Raw genomic sequence first — 17,274 nt, 5'->3', positions numbered from 1 at the left:
GTGGACCCGCCCAACAGCGGTGAGTAAATAAGTTTTATAGTGCAAGTAAGGGGCCTAAAATCTAAAATCAGGGGCAAATCCAACCAATAATGTTGAAATTAAATAAAGAACAAGGAAGTTTTAAAAAGCCTAAGACCAATAGTTCCGCATGCAAAACGCTCGAGGAACGCAGATGCAAGCACTACGCACTACGTACAAATTCAAAAAGCTATCGGTCAGCAAGCTGATTTTTATTGTTTATTATTTTTATTGATATTTATTGTTTTTGAGGAGTTACCTTTCTTGCAGTACATTCTGTAAACCTGAAATTCTTGTCTTCGTGTCTTTCTAGCACAAGTGCCCCAACTAAAGTTTTACTGATAGACAGACTGTTGCCAATCCTTTGCAGCTTGATAGCCCAGCACAATGTGGCGACGGTCAGAAGCTCTCCTCATTCCGCTCCCTTCAATGACCACACATGGCGATCCTTTAACAAGGAGGTTCACCAGAGAGATGCATCTATCTGCCGCTCAGGTGGAAGGGCTGCTCATTGGATACATCACCTCCTCGGTTAGAGGCCTCGACTTGTGACATGTGGATTGTCCTGCTAGGAGTGTGCATGCACCCATTATTAGATGTCCTTTTTCAGTTTTAAAACCCGGTAGGGCATCCAAGAGCTGAAGCAGAGGAACACCAAGTCATGCTATTGAATGCTATTATTTTCATGTGAAGTCTAAAAGTTAGGTTGTGAGCCTTTCTGCAAGGGTTTTCAAAACCTTTACAGCTGGAATCAAAAGCTTCACTTCCTGCTCAGGTTCTTTTCACTTTAGGAGCAGAAGTAGAATTGTATCTACAGACCAGAGCAAACTTGAGGTTTGATAGAAGATCAACTTATTTTTCCAGGAGCTGGTTGGGAAACCTTTTATGTCCCCGAGGCTCAGATCAGAGGGCCACCGGAATAGCCCTTTGAGAAACTCTGGGCTCAAGAAGAAGTTGCAGGCCCAGGTCTTATTCATCGGGCAAGAGTGCAGCAGGCAGTAGGTCATCACAGCAGGGGAGCAGTCCAGCAGAATGGCAGTCCTAGTGGCACGGCAGTCCTTACTGGTATAGTATCCACAGTTCTGGAAGTGTACTGAAGAATTGGTGTCCAAGGTCCACTATTTATACCCAGTTGTGATATCATAGTGAGAAGCTGCTAAAGGCATGCCTTTGCAGTGCACAGATGCCCTGCACTCCTGGTCCTAGCACCAGACAGACTCCAGGGGGTACGCAGCCCTTTGTGTGCAGGCATGGCACAGCCTATTCAGGTACTTCAAAGAAACAACGGCAGCCCTTAGACCCTGCACCTCATTCCACGTTGAAACAAATTATGGTCCTGTGCACTGCAATCCCTGTACCTGCCGTTCATTGGTACCGCTGATCAGCAGATAGAAACTAATATTTCATATGGATGGAGCACCAGGAAAATGTTCATATTCAAATGATATTCCAGACAGGATCTCAAAATAGAAAATGTGTTTCATATTTTCTTCTTTATGATCATAATATATTTTCAGGAGATAAAAATTCACAAATCGACCAGCCAACGAAAGAAATTCTTGAACTTCCTCAGGGCACTCATTTTTTGCTCGAAGTCAATAGTAAGGTTTGGGCTCAAGTAAACTTCCAAAATTTTCAATAAACATCTAATCCTCAAGTGCTCGTATATTAGGTTTCCTTCCAGCAATCCATGTTCAATTGGAGGAAATTGTACCCAGTTTGTCGAATGCACAGCAATGGGGAATGTGCTCCCTTCCGATAAGCATGCAAGGTTCACATCGCCCTCCATGGGATTCTGCCTGAATTGAACACGGATCACTGGAAGGAAACCTAATATAAGAGCACGTGAGGATTGGAACTTTATTGGAAGTTTACTTGAGCTCAAAGCTTAAAATCGAGCAATAAATCGAGAGCCCTGAGGAAGTTGAAGAATGTCTTTTTTGAAAGAAACACGTTGGCTGGACGACTGGTCTATTTATAGGTCATGAAAATATATTACGATCATAAAGCAAAAAATAAAACAAATTTGCCATGAGATACATGGTCTGGAATATCATTTGAACCTGAACATTTTCCTGGTGCACCATTCCCTTTGAAATAACAGCCTATTTAGGTGTAACTGGCAGCAGGCCCACCCAAATCCTTCTTGATCACAGTGAATCATTTTAAGCTTACTTAGGCCTTGACTGAGTCAATGTAGGCAGGTCACAACCAGAGAAATGGGAGCTTGACGTAGTGTTAGAAATCACTTGTCAAGTCAGTTCACAAGTCAAGAAATAGAGGCATCTGGTGCTGCAGGAACGTGTAAGAATGCTCAGTGAAAGACTTGCTCAGTTCTTTGGTTGAACACACATGGGGAAGTGGAGATGGCAGGCGAGGATGCTCCACTTTGGCACAGTGGTCCATGCATGGAATACCCATCACTTGAAGTGGGTTCCATCAGAGAATGCAGCAGAAATGTTTGGGGAATCTGATCACTCTTATAGTGAAGGCAGCTTCACAAACATTACTGCTACCAGAGAAACGTTGACCCCTGGACTCCTGGTCCGCAACAAGGATGTAGAGGGCCTAGCACGGCTCTCACAACCTGCCTCTGCTGGGTGGTGATGGACATCAAGTGGGGCAGCTAGGGATAGCATTGACCTTGATAACTCTGATTCGTATAAACAGCAGCAGAAATTTTAAGCGAACAGGGAACTTTCGAGTGTGTTTACACTCTTTGCCCTTCCCCTGCCCCTCTACATCAAACACACTGCCAATGAGCAGCGAAGGCATGAAAAAGAATCAGCCCCAAGTTAACAAGGAGTGTCAGAGGGGGCACAATCCCAAAACTGCTATGCCCTTTCTAACTGGATGTTTATGGCTGTAGTGCAGCCTGAATATGGCGGAGAGGGTAGTTCGGATAAACAAGGTCCCAGGATAAGGGGAACCATAGCAGACAGTAAGTGCAGCACAAAAGAAGAGAATAATAACATGGGGACAGAGAGAGTGGGGCCTTGGGTAGTCCACAAACTCCTTTAAGTCCACCCCAAGCCCTTCTAGATTCTCCCCTTGCTCTTATTTGGTTAGTCACGTAATGCAGACCAGTCTCTTGCCAGGGAAATGTAGAGAGAAGGTGGGTAGAAAATGTGGCTCGAGTTGGGCAGTAGCAAAAGGCTCAGATTGTGGCAATACTTTGCATGCCAAAGTTCATCCCAGAAGTATGTAGAGCTGTTTAAAACAGGCTATAAACACGCTTGGCCTACATCTACATCCAGGAAGGTAGAATCTGACTGCATGGTTGCCCCCACTTTTTTCCTGGTTTTTGAATGGTTTTTGACTAGTCTGGCTGGGATCCTGCTATCCAGGAATCCAGCCTATCTGCTTACTCCCTTAAATGATTGGAGTGCATATCAGATGCACTAGTGAGTGGATACTGTGGTACCTTATGAGCCCCTAGTATATGGTAACTTGGGTACCAAGGGCATAGGTACTTCACAGGCCTACCAGGGGCTGAAGCATGTATTATGCCACCCCTGGGAAGCAGACTAAATCTGACATCATAGGCCTGCTACTGCAGCCTGTGTGAGGTAGTGTTAGCACTCCTCACTAAGATATAGGTCCCCTATATCTCACCACACACACACATATATAAACCTATTAGTCACCCCTAAGGCAGACCCTATCAATCCTGAGGGCAGGGTGCTTGGTTTCCTTGTGAGGGGGTGCCTCTGCCTGAGCAGGGCCCCTCTGCAGCTCTCAGTCTATTCTCTATGGCTGTTTGTGGATGCGGTTAAACCATATACTCAAGTGCATTATAACCTTGCAGTAAATGCCAACTCTGGGATGACTGCATCAAAACATGTTGTGTTTGGTGTCAAACGCTTTGGAATCATACCCCCACACCAGTAACTGGTGTGGGAGTATGAGCCCACCCTTCTAGAGGGGTAGAAATGTACCCACTGTGGAAACACAGTAGATTGCTGAAAGAGCCCTGGCATCACAAAATGGATGCCACCAGCACAGACACTGGGCTGCCTTCCTGCTGCTGACCGAAACTCGAAGTGGAGGAGGCCCAACAATAGGCATCCTGTCACAGGGAGGTGTCACCACCTTCCAGACATGATTTAGTGTATTGGGGCTGGGTGGGAGCACTCCTAGAGTGCTTTGAAGTCCTGCACTGGGGGAGCAGTAGGCTCCTCTGTGCATATGCCAGCTCAAACCGGTTCAGGGGCTACCTGCCCCTGCTCTGGCACGAAACTGGACAAAGGGAAGTGGGTGTAACCACCCACTCCCCTGACCCTCGCATAGGAGTGGTCATAGAGCTAGTCCCTCCCTTTTAGTATAAAACAGGGAATCCTTGCCATTGCAAACTAGATATCCCTGGACGACGCTCTGAAGAAGAATCCTGGACCTTCGACGTTCCACTACCTTTTGAAGACTGAAGAATCTCCCTTGGAGTCAAGGCGTGACTCCCCTGCTTGGCAGGCACCAAAACTTTTAACCAACTGTTGCAAACTTTCCCGCTCCCGCCGGAGTCCGAAGTCCCTGCAGCACCGGAAGTGAATTTCCTGACCGACGGCCATCGTGAGTCCCCAGCAGAGCTGAGGCGAGTGGACCCCACAAGTGACGAGGAACAGCAATACCCAGGTACCATGCACTATTTTCGAGTGCAATCCCTTCACGACGTTCTACGAACTTGTGCATTGGACCACATGTGGTCCAAGCCTCCAGCAGGATTTCCACCGAAGATCAGAGGCCTACCTCGTCCCTAGTGACCGTGGGCTCCTGTGAAGTGAATCCTCCCGAAGCGTCTTCGCGATCCCTTGCCCGTCGGCTGGTGGGTCCTCTGAAGACTTTTCTACAGCAAAAAGGGGTCCCCTGGTTGCTCCAGGCCTGCCCTGACTTACCCTTGCTGGGTGAGTCCCTCAGACCTTGCTGGTCTGCACCGCTGACTTTCTTCACTTTCGACGAGACTTGCTGTTGCCAAGGCTTGTTGGCTCCATTCCGGCTGCTGACACCTCAGTAAGCTGCAGAATTCGTGTGATACACCGAACCCAGCTCCTGGACCTCGTGGCTGAAGAGTCAAGATATCCGTGATCACCTGAAATCACCAGACGACTGTGGGCATCCATCTTCCTGGGCCAGGGTCACTGGCAAGTGACTTTGAACACTGTCTCCTCTGCTTTCAGGTCTTCTTTCTTCTGCATCCAGCCTTGGATTCCACCCAACACTTTTTCTGTCTTCACAAGCAACAAGTCTTCTTTGGCTCCCATTGAAAACGACGCCGCGACCCGACACCAAAAGACACCTATGCACCCGGCTTCCCTGGGTGAGGTAACTCGGGCACTCCGGTGCTCCTTTGTGTGTTGGCTCTAGAACTACTTACCCTGTAAGTGACTGGCTTGTAGACTCTCCCGAAGTATCCTAAAACTTTAAAATTCCAACCGCGACTTGCTCCATTGAAGTCTATTGGGATCCGCGGCTGTGTTCTCACACTGCATGCGTCTCACGTGGGTCCTTTACTTACCTGCCTTGGGTGGATTAGTGAGGCCCCAGCGCTTCTGAAGACCTTAGGCCTTCTCAAGTCGTTCTTCTTATACCTCTTTTTTAGTATATGGTCTGGTACGCCCCTAGGGCCCCAGCCATATTTGTGCTCAACTTATTGTGAAACGTTGATATTTGAATGTGTTCCTGGCTTCTAATCTCATAAAGAAGCCAGGAACACACATATATATATATATATATATATATATATATATATATAAATAACCTACTGGCGGTCGCCAGTAGGTAGTTATAGTTAGGACCCTGTTTCCATAGGAAAACCGCAACATTCTATTTGGAATAACTTTGGCGCCGGTCGACGAATCCTCGCGAAATTTTCAAAACTAATGGGGCGCTACGCTCCGCTCCTACCCTGAAAGTCTCGGGGGGATTCGTCAAGTGGGGGCTGAGAAAAAAGGGGGGTCCCAAAACGCGTTTTTCCCATGCATTTTTCCATAGGACCTTTAGACACAGCTACAGCCCGAACGGCTGAACAGAGTTACTTGAAATTTGGCAGAGAGGTAGTCTACAGGTCAAGGAAGTGCCTTTTGTAGGTCTGGTGTAAATCTGTTCAGTAGTTCCTGAGAAAATAGCCTTTAAATCAATATATATATCTGTGGCAGCTTACCGTGCGCTTACCGTACGCGTACGGTGACGTGCGAGAGCGCGATTCTGATTGGCTGTTAGATCTTAGTAAACATTCGAATCGGTCGAAACCAGGAAGCGGCGGCCGCCATTTTCTCTCTCGCACTCTGAGGGGGGGGGGGGGGGGGGGGGGGGGGGAGGAAAAACAAAGGTGGAAAATATGTAAATGAGCATGTTAGACAGCTCCTAACCACCTAGCATTGATTAAGGTGCCCCACAAGACCCCCCCAAGGCAAAAAAAAAACAGTTTTATTTTTTTTCGAAAAAACGCCGATTACGCTTACCGTAAAAAATAATCATAAAAAAAAAAATATCCACATTCACCCCTCCCCCGTGTGCAAAAGGTGCCCGCAGGACACCTTCTGAGCATGGCATATTATTAAAAGGAACAAATAATAGATTAAGTTTCTCAACGAAGCGCTTAATATGTCCTCCGTGTGCGGACGAGCATCGTGCGTACATGGCCCATCCAGCGTAACGTGGGCACGTGGTGCGCGTAGCGCACCGCGTGGCCACCGTGCGTGCACGGCACTAACTGCGTAAAGTGGGCGCGCGGAGCGCACCGCGTGCACACTGTGCCCGGAGCGCACCGTGCGTGCACGGAACGAACTGCGTTAAGTGGGCGCGCACGCCACGAACGGCGTAAAGTAACTTAGCATTTAAAACAAACATACAAATTCTCTGAAAAAACCATAGGTTTCACACACGTTATAGTTAGGAATTAGCATTTAAAAAACCTTGCAAATTCAGTGAAAAAACCATAGGTTTCACACACGTTATAGTTAGCTGGACATTTTACTCGTAAAAAACCATTGAAATTCCCCCGTTTTAGTTAGTGCAGGCAACTATAACTCACGCGACCGCAATCCTCTGCTGAGGACATATGTGTCTTTATGAAAAAAAAATATTTGTAATATATGTATAGCTAAAATTTAATGGAAGAAGACATGGGCAAATAAGTGTCTAAATACAGTATTAGCATCAGCAGAGGATTGCGGTCGCGTGAGTTATAGTTGCCTGCACTAACTATAACGGAGGAATTTCAATGGTTTTTTACGAGTAAAATGTCCAGCTAACTATAACGTGTGTGAAACCTATGGTTTTTTCACTGAATTTGCAAGGTTTTTTAAATGCTAATTCCTAACTATAACGTGTGTGAAACCTATGGTTTTTTCAGTGAATATATATATATATATATATATATATATATACACACACACACACACACACACACACACACACACACACACACACACACACACACACACACACACACACACACACCTACCTACCTACCTACCTACTGTCTTTTCATTTGGTATTTCAATAGATTATAAAGTAATATACCATAAGAGTCAAATTGGACTGGTGCAAGGTGGCCACTATAACTAGTGATCAGCATATGCCAGGCCAACTTCAGCCAGCCTCTTACCCAGTAACTGCTTGCACATAGACCTTTAGCAAGTGAGGAAGGGGACTCTGAATGTGTTTACAGTACCACTGTATATTCAAACACAGAAGCCCTGAGGCACGGGACTAGTGGACTCAAGTTGGCAGTCGGCCCCAATCTGCTGGTAGGGTTCACCCACGACAATGTCCATCTTTCCTGTTGCATTTGTACAGCTACCAAAATGTGCCCTGTGGCACTGATTTACTGGGGGTTCTAAGGCCCCAATAATGTTCACTATGATGTGTATTCCAGGCAGATGGCCCCTCATTAAGCAGGGGTATTGTGGGGTCATTATTGGGCAGAACAGCGGCTTTCACGCTCTGGAACACTGGGATGTAGTTTGTGATTAGCTACACTGATTCAAACAGGGACAAGTAACAGGCAGTGTGTGTATACACACACACACACTCACCCCACCTTATGTTCAGGGGCACTGGGGTGTAGTTTGTGATTAGCTACACGGATTCAAACAGGAAGTAGTAACAGGCAGTGTGTATACACACACACTCACCCCCACTTATGCTCAGGGGCACTGGGGTGTAGTTCGTGATCAGCTACACTGATTCAAACAGGGACAAGTAACAGGCAGTGTGTATATACACATACACACACACACACACACACACACACACACACGTAGCAGACAGTCCTCTCACTCGGATTTGCAGATAAAACAATCTTGTCCTCCATAACTATATATTGGCTGCCACCAACCGCAGGTCATATCAAGGTTTGGTCATGGTGACAGAGGTCACCCATGATAAAAACCAACATCATTTGCAGGGCAGCCCTACAGTGCAAAAGTGCTAGTACCATGTGTTAGACATTGGGTTAGTGGTTGACTTGGATGTGAGCCCTGGTCAAACAGCAACCACAATCGTAGTCAGGATAAGGCATGACCAAACCCCAAATTAACCTATGCCCAACCCCTGGTAGCTTGGCACAGAGTAGTCATGCTTAACATAGGGGTAAAGTATCTGTCACACTTCAAACAGTAAAAACAAACCACACAAAACGATCCCACGCCAGGTTACAAAAACAGGCCTTAATTTAATAAATAAAATAAAAAAGACCAAACCAACAAAACTCCAAATAAGATAACCACAGTTGTACATTTTTTAAGAATAAACTGTAAAATAGTGCCTAGAAGCAGAGAGCACCAACTGTGGTTATCTCGTCGCACAGAACTGGGTCAAAGTCGACAGCTCAGGTTGACTGCGATGGAGCGCAGGTGGGATACAGCCCTGATTAGTCCCTCTGAAGGTTTAAACCTTCGCTTCGGCGGTCCCCTGCGAGCGGTCGATGCTGTAGTGCGAAGAGATGAGCTTGCGGCGGCTCGAGCTGATTTATGGTACAGGCATCGCAGTCTCGGTGTGAACAGGCCCTGTCGCGAACAGCCCAAACACTTGATTTGAATTTGAATTTGAATTTAAAAACATTTCTATAGCGCACTTTTACCAAGCGGTTTCTTGGCGCTGTTGGGTTGCGAGAAGCAAGCAGGAGCAAAGGGGAATTTAAGCATTGTAAGCACGGGAGAAGAGAAAAGTTTTAAGACCCTTCCGGAACTCAATATAGGAAGATGACATACGGAGTTCCGGGGGGAGAGAGTTCCAAAAAGCGGGAGCAAGCACTGCGAATTTCGTACCGCCAGTCTTTTTCTTGCTGAAGCGGGGGATGGTTAACAAAGCCTGATGAGTAGACCTAAGCTCTCGTCCAGGTATGTAGGGGGTGATGGCAGAACAAATAAATTCCGGGGCAGTGCCTGTTATGGCCTGGAAAGTAGTGCAGCCAAGCTTGAACAGAGCACGCTCTTTCACCGGCAGCCAGTGCAAGGCCTGCAGTAAGGGAGTAGCTCTATGGTATTTGGGCAGGCCGTGGATCAGGCGGGCAGCCTGATTCTGCACTAGCTGCAAACGGCGAGTGGCGTAGGCTGGAGCGCCATTATAGATGATGTTCCCATAATCGAGGCGCGAAAGCACCATGGCCATCACTATAATTTTTAGGGCAGGTAAAGAAAAAAAACGAGAAATCTTCCTAATGATTCGAAGGGAGAAAAAACAGGAGGAAACAACTAAATTGACCTGAGAGTGAACAGAAAGTGAGGGATCCAGGAGAATGCCAAGGGTCTTGACCTTAGGAACTGGGAGCGGGGGAACACCAAGTGAGGTTGGCCAATGGGAGGGGGACCAGGGACTGCAACCACCTCTGGTCAAGACTAATTCCGTCTTGTCCGGGTTGAGTTTGAGGTGGTTGCAGTTCATCCAATCCTGGATGAACAGCATGACGGATTGGACATTTAAAGCAGAGGAAGTGGAGTGGGAAAGGTCAAAAATTAGCTGGAGGTCATCGGCGTAATTGAACACCGTGACCTCGAGCTGCTGTAACATAAAAATGAGGGGGTAAATGTATAAATTAAACAAAAGAGGGGAGAGGGAGGAGCCTTGGGGAACTCCACATGCAACCTTACGAGAGGCAGCGGTGAAGCCAGCAAGGTGGACTGCCTGAGCCCTGTCACTCAGGAAGGACTTAAGCCAGGTGAGGGCCAGGCCCTCTATACCCGCCGCCTTGACACGGGTGAGGAGGATGGAGTGGTCCACCGTGTCAAATGCGGCGGATAGGTCTAAAAGAATGAGGGCCTGGGGGACGTTGGTATCAATGCCCTCACGTAGGCTGTCCATCACTGAGATCACTACCTTCTCCGTCGAGTGGAGGGGGCGAAAGCCCGCCTGCCGGGAGGAGAGGCAGTGGTTGGCTTCCACATAGGTGCTCAGGGTGCTGGTTACATGGGTCTCCAAAACCTTGGCCAGGTAGGGTAACAGGGAAATGGGACGGTAATTGGAAGGGGATGAAGGGTCGGCACCGGGTTTTTTTAGAATGGGAATGACTGCCGCAAATTTATGGGCAGTGGGGACCACTCCGGATTTGAGTGAGTCATTTAAAAGTGTAAGGGAAGGGGTAGGGCAGTGTAGGAAGACTTCTCGCAAGATACGAGCAGGGGCAAAGTCTAGGGGGGAGCCTGACTTTACCTTTTGGAGCAGGGGAGGAAGTGTGACTGTGGTCAGAAGGGGAAAGGAAGTGAGTTTGGAAGTGATAGCAGGGGGGGAGGGATTAGTGAAGGTGAGGGAAGGGGGGGAGATATTAGCCTTGATCGTTGCGACCTTATCAACGAAGAAGTCGTTGAGGGAGTCGCAAAGCGGTTGAGAAGGGGGGATCGAGGCCGTGGCTCTATTAGACGAGGCAAGCTCATGTACTGTGGCAAAAATCTCTTTAGATTGAGATTCAGCTGCTAGTATCCTGTTTGAGTAAAACAGGGTCTTGGCGTCAAGTATGCTTTGTTTGTATACTTTGAGCACAGAGAGGTAGATGATTTTTTTGGCGGGACTATATTCTCTTCTCCATGCGCGCTCTGCTCTGCGTGCGGCCAATTTCTTCTCCTTGAGATCGGGGGTAAACCAGCGATTGGCAGCATGGGCACGCTTCACCGTGATCCGTCTCAAGGGAGCAAAATCATCGCCTGCCTGGGTCAGCCAGCCATCGATGATAGTCAGCTGGTCCGGGACGGCGAGACCCGAGAGGTCAGGGCAGGAATTGGCCAGGGATGAGCAAAACGAAGGCATGTCTGCCTTACCCCATTTTCTAGCCCAGATGTTCTTTGGGAGAAGAGGTATAGGCACTGGGGCTAACGCGAGGGAGAAGGAGATTGAAAAATGGTCCGACCAAGAACAGGGGGAGATGACAGGAGAAGTGGTGGGGATATTTAGGGTCCAGACCTGGTCGAGCGAGTGGCCATGAACATGGGTGGGGCTGTGAACGAGGGGACAAAAGTTAAGACTGGTCATGAGGCTGGTGAATTCTTTGGAAAGGGGGGTTTCGACGGGATCGTTGGGCCAAAAATTGAAGTCACCCAACACCAACACTGAGGAGTTGTTAATAACCAGCGTGGCGAGGATGTCCTGAAGGCAGGAAACAAAATTGGAAGTTGTGTGCGGGGGTCGATAGATAAGAACAGCAGTAAGGGGGGTAGAGTAAGAACTAGCACGAATTATTAGGCAGTCTACCTCGGGGATAAGAGGAGAGGGGAGTATTTGAAAGGGGGAGTCAGTATGTGTTATCAGGGCTACTCCGCCGCCTCTCCTGCCCTCCGGGCGATCCGCACGAATGATGGAATAAGAGGGGGGGAGTGCGGCTAAGACGTTGGGGAGGGAGTCTGCCTTAAGCCAGGTCTCTGTTAAGAACAAGAGGTCCGGGTTGTGGCTGTCAAGAAAGTCGTATAGCTCATGCTGATGGCTAACGACAGATCTGGTATTGAGGAGTATGGCAGTGGTATTATAGGACGGCGTGTGGGGAACAGGCAAGACGGAATGAATAGGCGCAGCGGCCCGAGGCCGAGAAAGACAACTTTGAATAAAGGCGGGGGGTGCGGCGGGGGGGCTCGTAAGGAGATTTAAATGTTGTACTGAGTTAGACACAATAGGACTAATGGTGCCAGGGATCCAGTGAGAAAGAAGCTCGGAGGAAGTGTATGACAGCGGGAGGGCATAAGGGAGAGCCCCCAGCCCCGGCCTGCCGCGGACGGGCGCAGACGGGCAGGACTCTGGCTTGACTCCGGCGCGCCCGCTGCGCTCGTCCGCTGCGCTGACACATGGGGGACGTTTAAATAGAGGAGCAGCGTGGGGGGAGTGGCGTGGGTGGGGTCGGGCGAGCCAGCCCGATCCAAGATGGCGGCCACTACCGCTAGGCGCCTGAGGTGGAATCAGCTGCCAGCCAGCCTCGCTGGGCCCCAAAAATAGCAGGGTGGGGGTTAAAAGGTACCTGTTAATTTTCAGTACATGTTAGACAACAAAAACAAACAATTTAAAAACGAGTGCGTGTCGCCGCTTTCGATCGATTTCAGCACCCGTGAGACACACAAAGGGTCCAGGACCCGAGAGGCACCACTTGGGGGTCAGGAACTCGCTTAAGATGGGTCCAGCAGTTGGTTGGGGAACCTTTTATGTCCCAGAGGCTCAGATCAGGAGGCCAGCAGACTAGACCTTTGAGTAACTCTGGAGTCTTGGCTTCAAGATGAAGTAGCAGGCCCAGGTCTTATTCCTCAGACAAGAGTGCAGCAGAACAGAAGGGCAGCAGTTCCTTTACAGTAGCCTTCCAGCAGAGTAGCAGCCCTAGCAGCACAGCAGTCCTTCCTGGCAGAGTATCCACAGGTCCAGAAGTGTGCTGAATAGTTGGCGTCTGAGGTCCAGTATTTTTACCAAGTTGTGCCTTTGAAGTGGGGAGAAGTTTCTAGAGGCATGTCTTTGCAGTGCACAGATACTGCCCAACTGGTCCTGGCTCCAGACTTACTACAGGGGGTATGTAGCCCTTTGGGTGGGGCCAGGACACAGCCTATCCAAGTGTAAGTGGGGCAGTGCCAAGCCTCTCCCTGCCCTCCTGTGATGGCCCGTCCAGTCATATCTAAGCTCCCTTTATGTGTAGCTGTATAGGAAGGAAACGCAAGGCCCAACTGTCACCTACACCTAGTCATGTGACCCAGAGACAGACTGCAGACACCAAATGGCTAAGGCAAGGAAATGACAACTTTCTAAAAGTGGCATTTTCAGAACAGCAATTTAAAATACAACTTCACCATAAGCTATTATAAATTGTGATTCCAGGGACACCAAACTTGAACTGATTATCTCTTCCCATTTGGAAATTGCACTTATAAAATTTAATAAGCTAATTCAAACGTTATTCTGTAGGAGAGCTAGGCCTTGCAGTAGTGGAAAACGAATGCAAGAGTTCTCACTACCAGGACATGCAAAAGTTAAAAGTTCATGCCATGCCTTTTAAATACACTGTACCCTACCCTCCGCGCTGTCCAGGGCCTACCTTTGTAGTGCAATTCCTATATCCCTGATAGGCTCTGCGCATTGGAATAATATACACTATAGTTTTGACATAGGACTGAGGTCAGTATGTCTCTATCGAGTACAGTAAACTTAATTACTTGTGTGTGCCAGCTAACTCAGAGGTCGCTAGAAAACCTTTCGAATAAACAAGAAGGGATTAGTTTCTGACAACCGCATAAACATGACAACTCTGTTTCCCTCAGAATTGGAACAATCTCAGAATCAGGGAAACAATAGATAACAGTTTCACTCAGTCAATCGTGCATGCTTTGTTTCTACAGAGTTACACAGAAATAGACGGGCATTTCAATAAAAAGGGGTTTATTAAACAGTCTTATTTCTCGTGCAAGAGATATGAGCTGCTACAATTGTAAGACAGAATGCGAAGTAAAATATGTACATCGTTAGCAGTAAGATAAAACAATACTGCAATAGCATGGTTTGTAGCTATGACAGATATTCATAAAAATACATACATAAATAACACAGGCTAAAAGGTGAATACTCATCTGATGCTTCTAGCTAGTTCTACCCCAGTGTACCTAACCTAAGTGTAGTACGAGGTAAGAAGTAGGTGCCGTTTGTCTATAGTCTAGTTTAGCTATAGTTGCCAAGAATTGCCAAAAATACCTCTAGGTTCTAGTCCACTCCATACCTTGGAATGAGTGAGGTTGGAATCTCTTTCAGAGTCTCGATCTCTAACACCCCGCAAGGGGATTCAAACACTGAAGCTGGTTTCTCTGCGAGGAGGATGACAGCGTCTGGTCAGTGCGTCAGGCAGGGACTTGACTTCCTTCCGAGCTTGCCGTGGCGAGCCGCGTCGTGCAAGTAGGCAGCCGAACCGTGGTTTGCCATGGTAAGTGAAGGTATATTTATACCTTCAAGGTGTTCCGGAATGCCAGTATTGACGTAAAAGTCGGGCAGAAGAACATCATGAATAGATCTTCATGCATAATAAATGAGTTCTTGGAGAAATCAGTATCCAAGCAAGGGGAAGTCCTAAAGGCTTAAGAGTCTGGTTTTCCAAGAACTCGTCGTGACGTAGATAAACTGATGTAGGTGGCCATGCCTGTATTTGGTTAGCATGGATAATGCCTAAATAAGGGTAGGATTTCTATGCCTAAATATGGGCAATGCAAATTTTGCCTATACAAGGACATAAATTGGGAACCTTTATACGGTATCTAAAATCGACACACAACACCCACTCCACTTTCGTATGAACGACATTACTAGATCCTAAACATGCTAAACATAGCCATCCATATATAGCTATATTTTAGATAAGAACAGGTCTGAAAATACATTGTAAAAATGCATAAAAATTGTCGCCATGTATAAAAGTGCACTGGTGCTGTACATATTAAAGCAATGTTTCATTTTAAGCATATATTGACATTGAATGCTAAATGAATGAACATACATATATACATACATATATTCACTGAAAAAGCCATAGGTTTCAGGCACGTTATAGTTAGGAATTAGCATTTAAAAAACCTTAGAAATTTCACTGAAAAAACCATAGGTTTCAGGGGCGTTATAGTTGGCTGGACTTTTCACTCGTACAAAACCAATGAAATTCCCCCGTTATAGTTAGTTCAGCTAACTATAACTCGCGCGCCCGCAATGCACTGCTGATGACGTCACATATTACATCACTCATGACCTGGTCAGTGACATCACTCATGACAGCACTGATGACAGCACTGATGACAGCACTGATGACAGCACTGATGACAGCACTGATGACATCATCCAGTGAATGTGTGTTTTTCTGAAAATTGCATATGTTTTATATATGTATATCTTAAGGTCGGTGGAAGAATAAATGGGTATATAAGTATCTAAATGGATGATTTGTTTTTGAAAAGTTGATTGTATAACTGACTTATTAAGTGTATCTTAGTGAATACATGGCTTAGTGAGTAATGTTTAAATATGTAAATATCTGTATCAGTCTCTCACTTTGTGTATAAGTGGCTGCATGGGTTGGTGAGTAGCTACATGAGTGTCTATATAGGTTATTAGTTGGTTTTTTGAGTATCAGTATGAGTGTCTGTATGGTTCAGTCGGGGGTATTACGTAGTGCATAGGTGCATGAATGAGTGACTCACTGTTTGTATGTGTTGAAGACAGCATGTGTGCAGGACTGTATGGGTGGATGAGTGTGTGCATGGGTGTGTTAGTGAGTGAATGACTGTCTCAATAGTGTATTTATGAGTAACTACATATATTTTAAACTAGTATATGTGACTATTGGTGTATATATGTGAGTATATGTGAGAGTGAGAGATTGGAAGAGTTCCTGTATGAATAAGTATGTGTTTCTATAAGTGATTGTTTAAAAGACTAAGTGTGTGTACGTTTCTGTAGAAGTAAGTGTGGTGGTGTGTGTATAACTGTATATGCAAGTAAATGGATGTTTGATTCTCTATTAGCATGAGTGACTGTGTGTGAGTAACTATGGATGAGTGGCGTTGTATAACAGGATGTATAGGTGTATGAGTACATGTGATGAGTGAGTACATGTATGAGTGACTGTATAGGACTGTTGGTGACTGAGTGGATGTGTATGTGGATCTTAGAATTACTGAATAGGTTCTTGTAACTGGTATTGGTATGTCCATTGTTTTGAAAATTTTAGTTTCTATTTTTGAATGTGTGTATCAAAGATTATATTAGGGGGAGAGGAGGTCTGCTACTCTATCACAAGGATGATGTCATCAGTGATGTCATGAGCGATACCACTGACCATGTCATGAGTGATGTAATATGTGACTAAAAACACATGAGCTCCACACTGTGTGGAGGTGGGAACAAGAGGCACGGGGTTTTAGGAGCTAGCAGCCGCCAACTATGAATGTTTAACCACAAAAGAGCTGCTCCTAAAGTGATAACCACTATAAGGTTTGAGTTATATTGTGAGTGGGGTCATCTCACAAAAAGTAACGGACTGGTCTCACACACCACCTGGTGTCATGCTTAATCATTGACTAGTCCTCGCCCTCACTCATACACGGGCCCCCACTTAGTTTAGAAGTGCATCCCTGTCGTCAGGTGTATGCCCGCCCTCTATCAAACCAAGGTTTTAGAGGGCGAGGACTGGTCAATGATGAAGCATGGCACCAGGTGGTGTGTGAGACCAGTCCGTTACTTTTTGTGAGATGTACCCCACTCACAAAATAACTCAAACCTTATAGTGGTTATCACTTTAGGAGTAGCTCTTTTGTGGTTAAACATGTAATATGTGACGTCATCAGCAGTGCATTGCGGGCACGCGAGTTATAGTTAGCTGAACTAACTAGAACAGGGGAATTTCAATGGTTTTGTACGAGTGAAAAGTCCAGCTAACTATAACGCCCCTGAAACCTATGGTTTTTTCAGTGAATTTCTAAGGTTTTTTAAATGCTAATTCCTAACTATAACGTGCCTGAAACCTATGGTTTTTTCAGTGAATTTCAAAGGTTTTTTAAATGCCAATTTCTAATTATGCCTACAGAGATAGGACATGTGAAGAAAGAAGAAAAAACGCACAGAAAGAAAAAAAAGAAATGCAGAAAAAAGCAACAGAAGTCCTCAAATATGAAGATAAGTGCAGGAAGAAGGATAACGTGCAGAAAGAACAAAAAGAGCAGAAAGAAGCCTTGTTGCAAAATCATCCTGTACCCCCAACTTTTTCAGACGGATACTGGTGGTAACTGAGTCGGACTAACCAGTCCTAGAGCCAGTGGTATGTTAAAAGAC

The 17,274-nt window shown here is 46.4% G+C and overlaps 1 protein-coding gene across 2 annotated transcripts in view; it reads right to left on the bottom strand.

The window, feature by feature from the left end:
* Positions 1–17,274, bottom strand: part of UBE2L6 (ubiquitin conjugating enzyme E2 L6) — a 110,389-nt gene that overhangs the window by 12,133 nt on the left and 80,982 nt on the right. Inside the window, exon 3 of one of the 2 annotated variants that reach the window (XM_085651412.1) lies at positions 6,173–6,296. The exons of the other annotated variant lie outside the window; for it this stretch is intronic. Within the exon in view, the coding sequence (XP_085507538.1) occupies positions 6,173–6,296 (124 nt within the window). The remainder of the gene's footprint in view (positions 1–6,172; positions 6,297–17,274) is intronic. 2 annotated transcript variants of the gene reach the window in all.

Source organism: Triturus cristatus, chromosome 4_1, assembly GCF_964204655.1.
Source record: "Triturus cristatus chromosome 4_1, aTriCri1.1, whole genome shotgun sequence".
Taxonomy (NCBI): domain Eukaryota; kingdom Metazoa; phylum Chordata; class Amphibia; order Caudata; family Salamandridae; genus Triturus; species Triturus cristatus.
The sequence above is the reverse complement of the archived record's forward strand: the minus strand, read 5'-3'. Positions and strand labels throughout refer to the sequence as shown.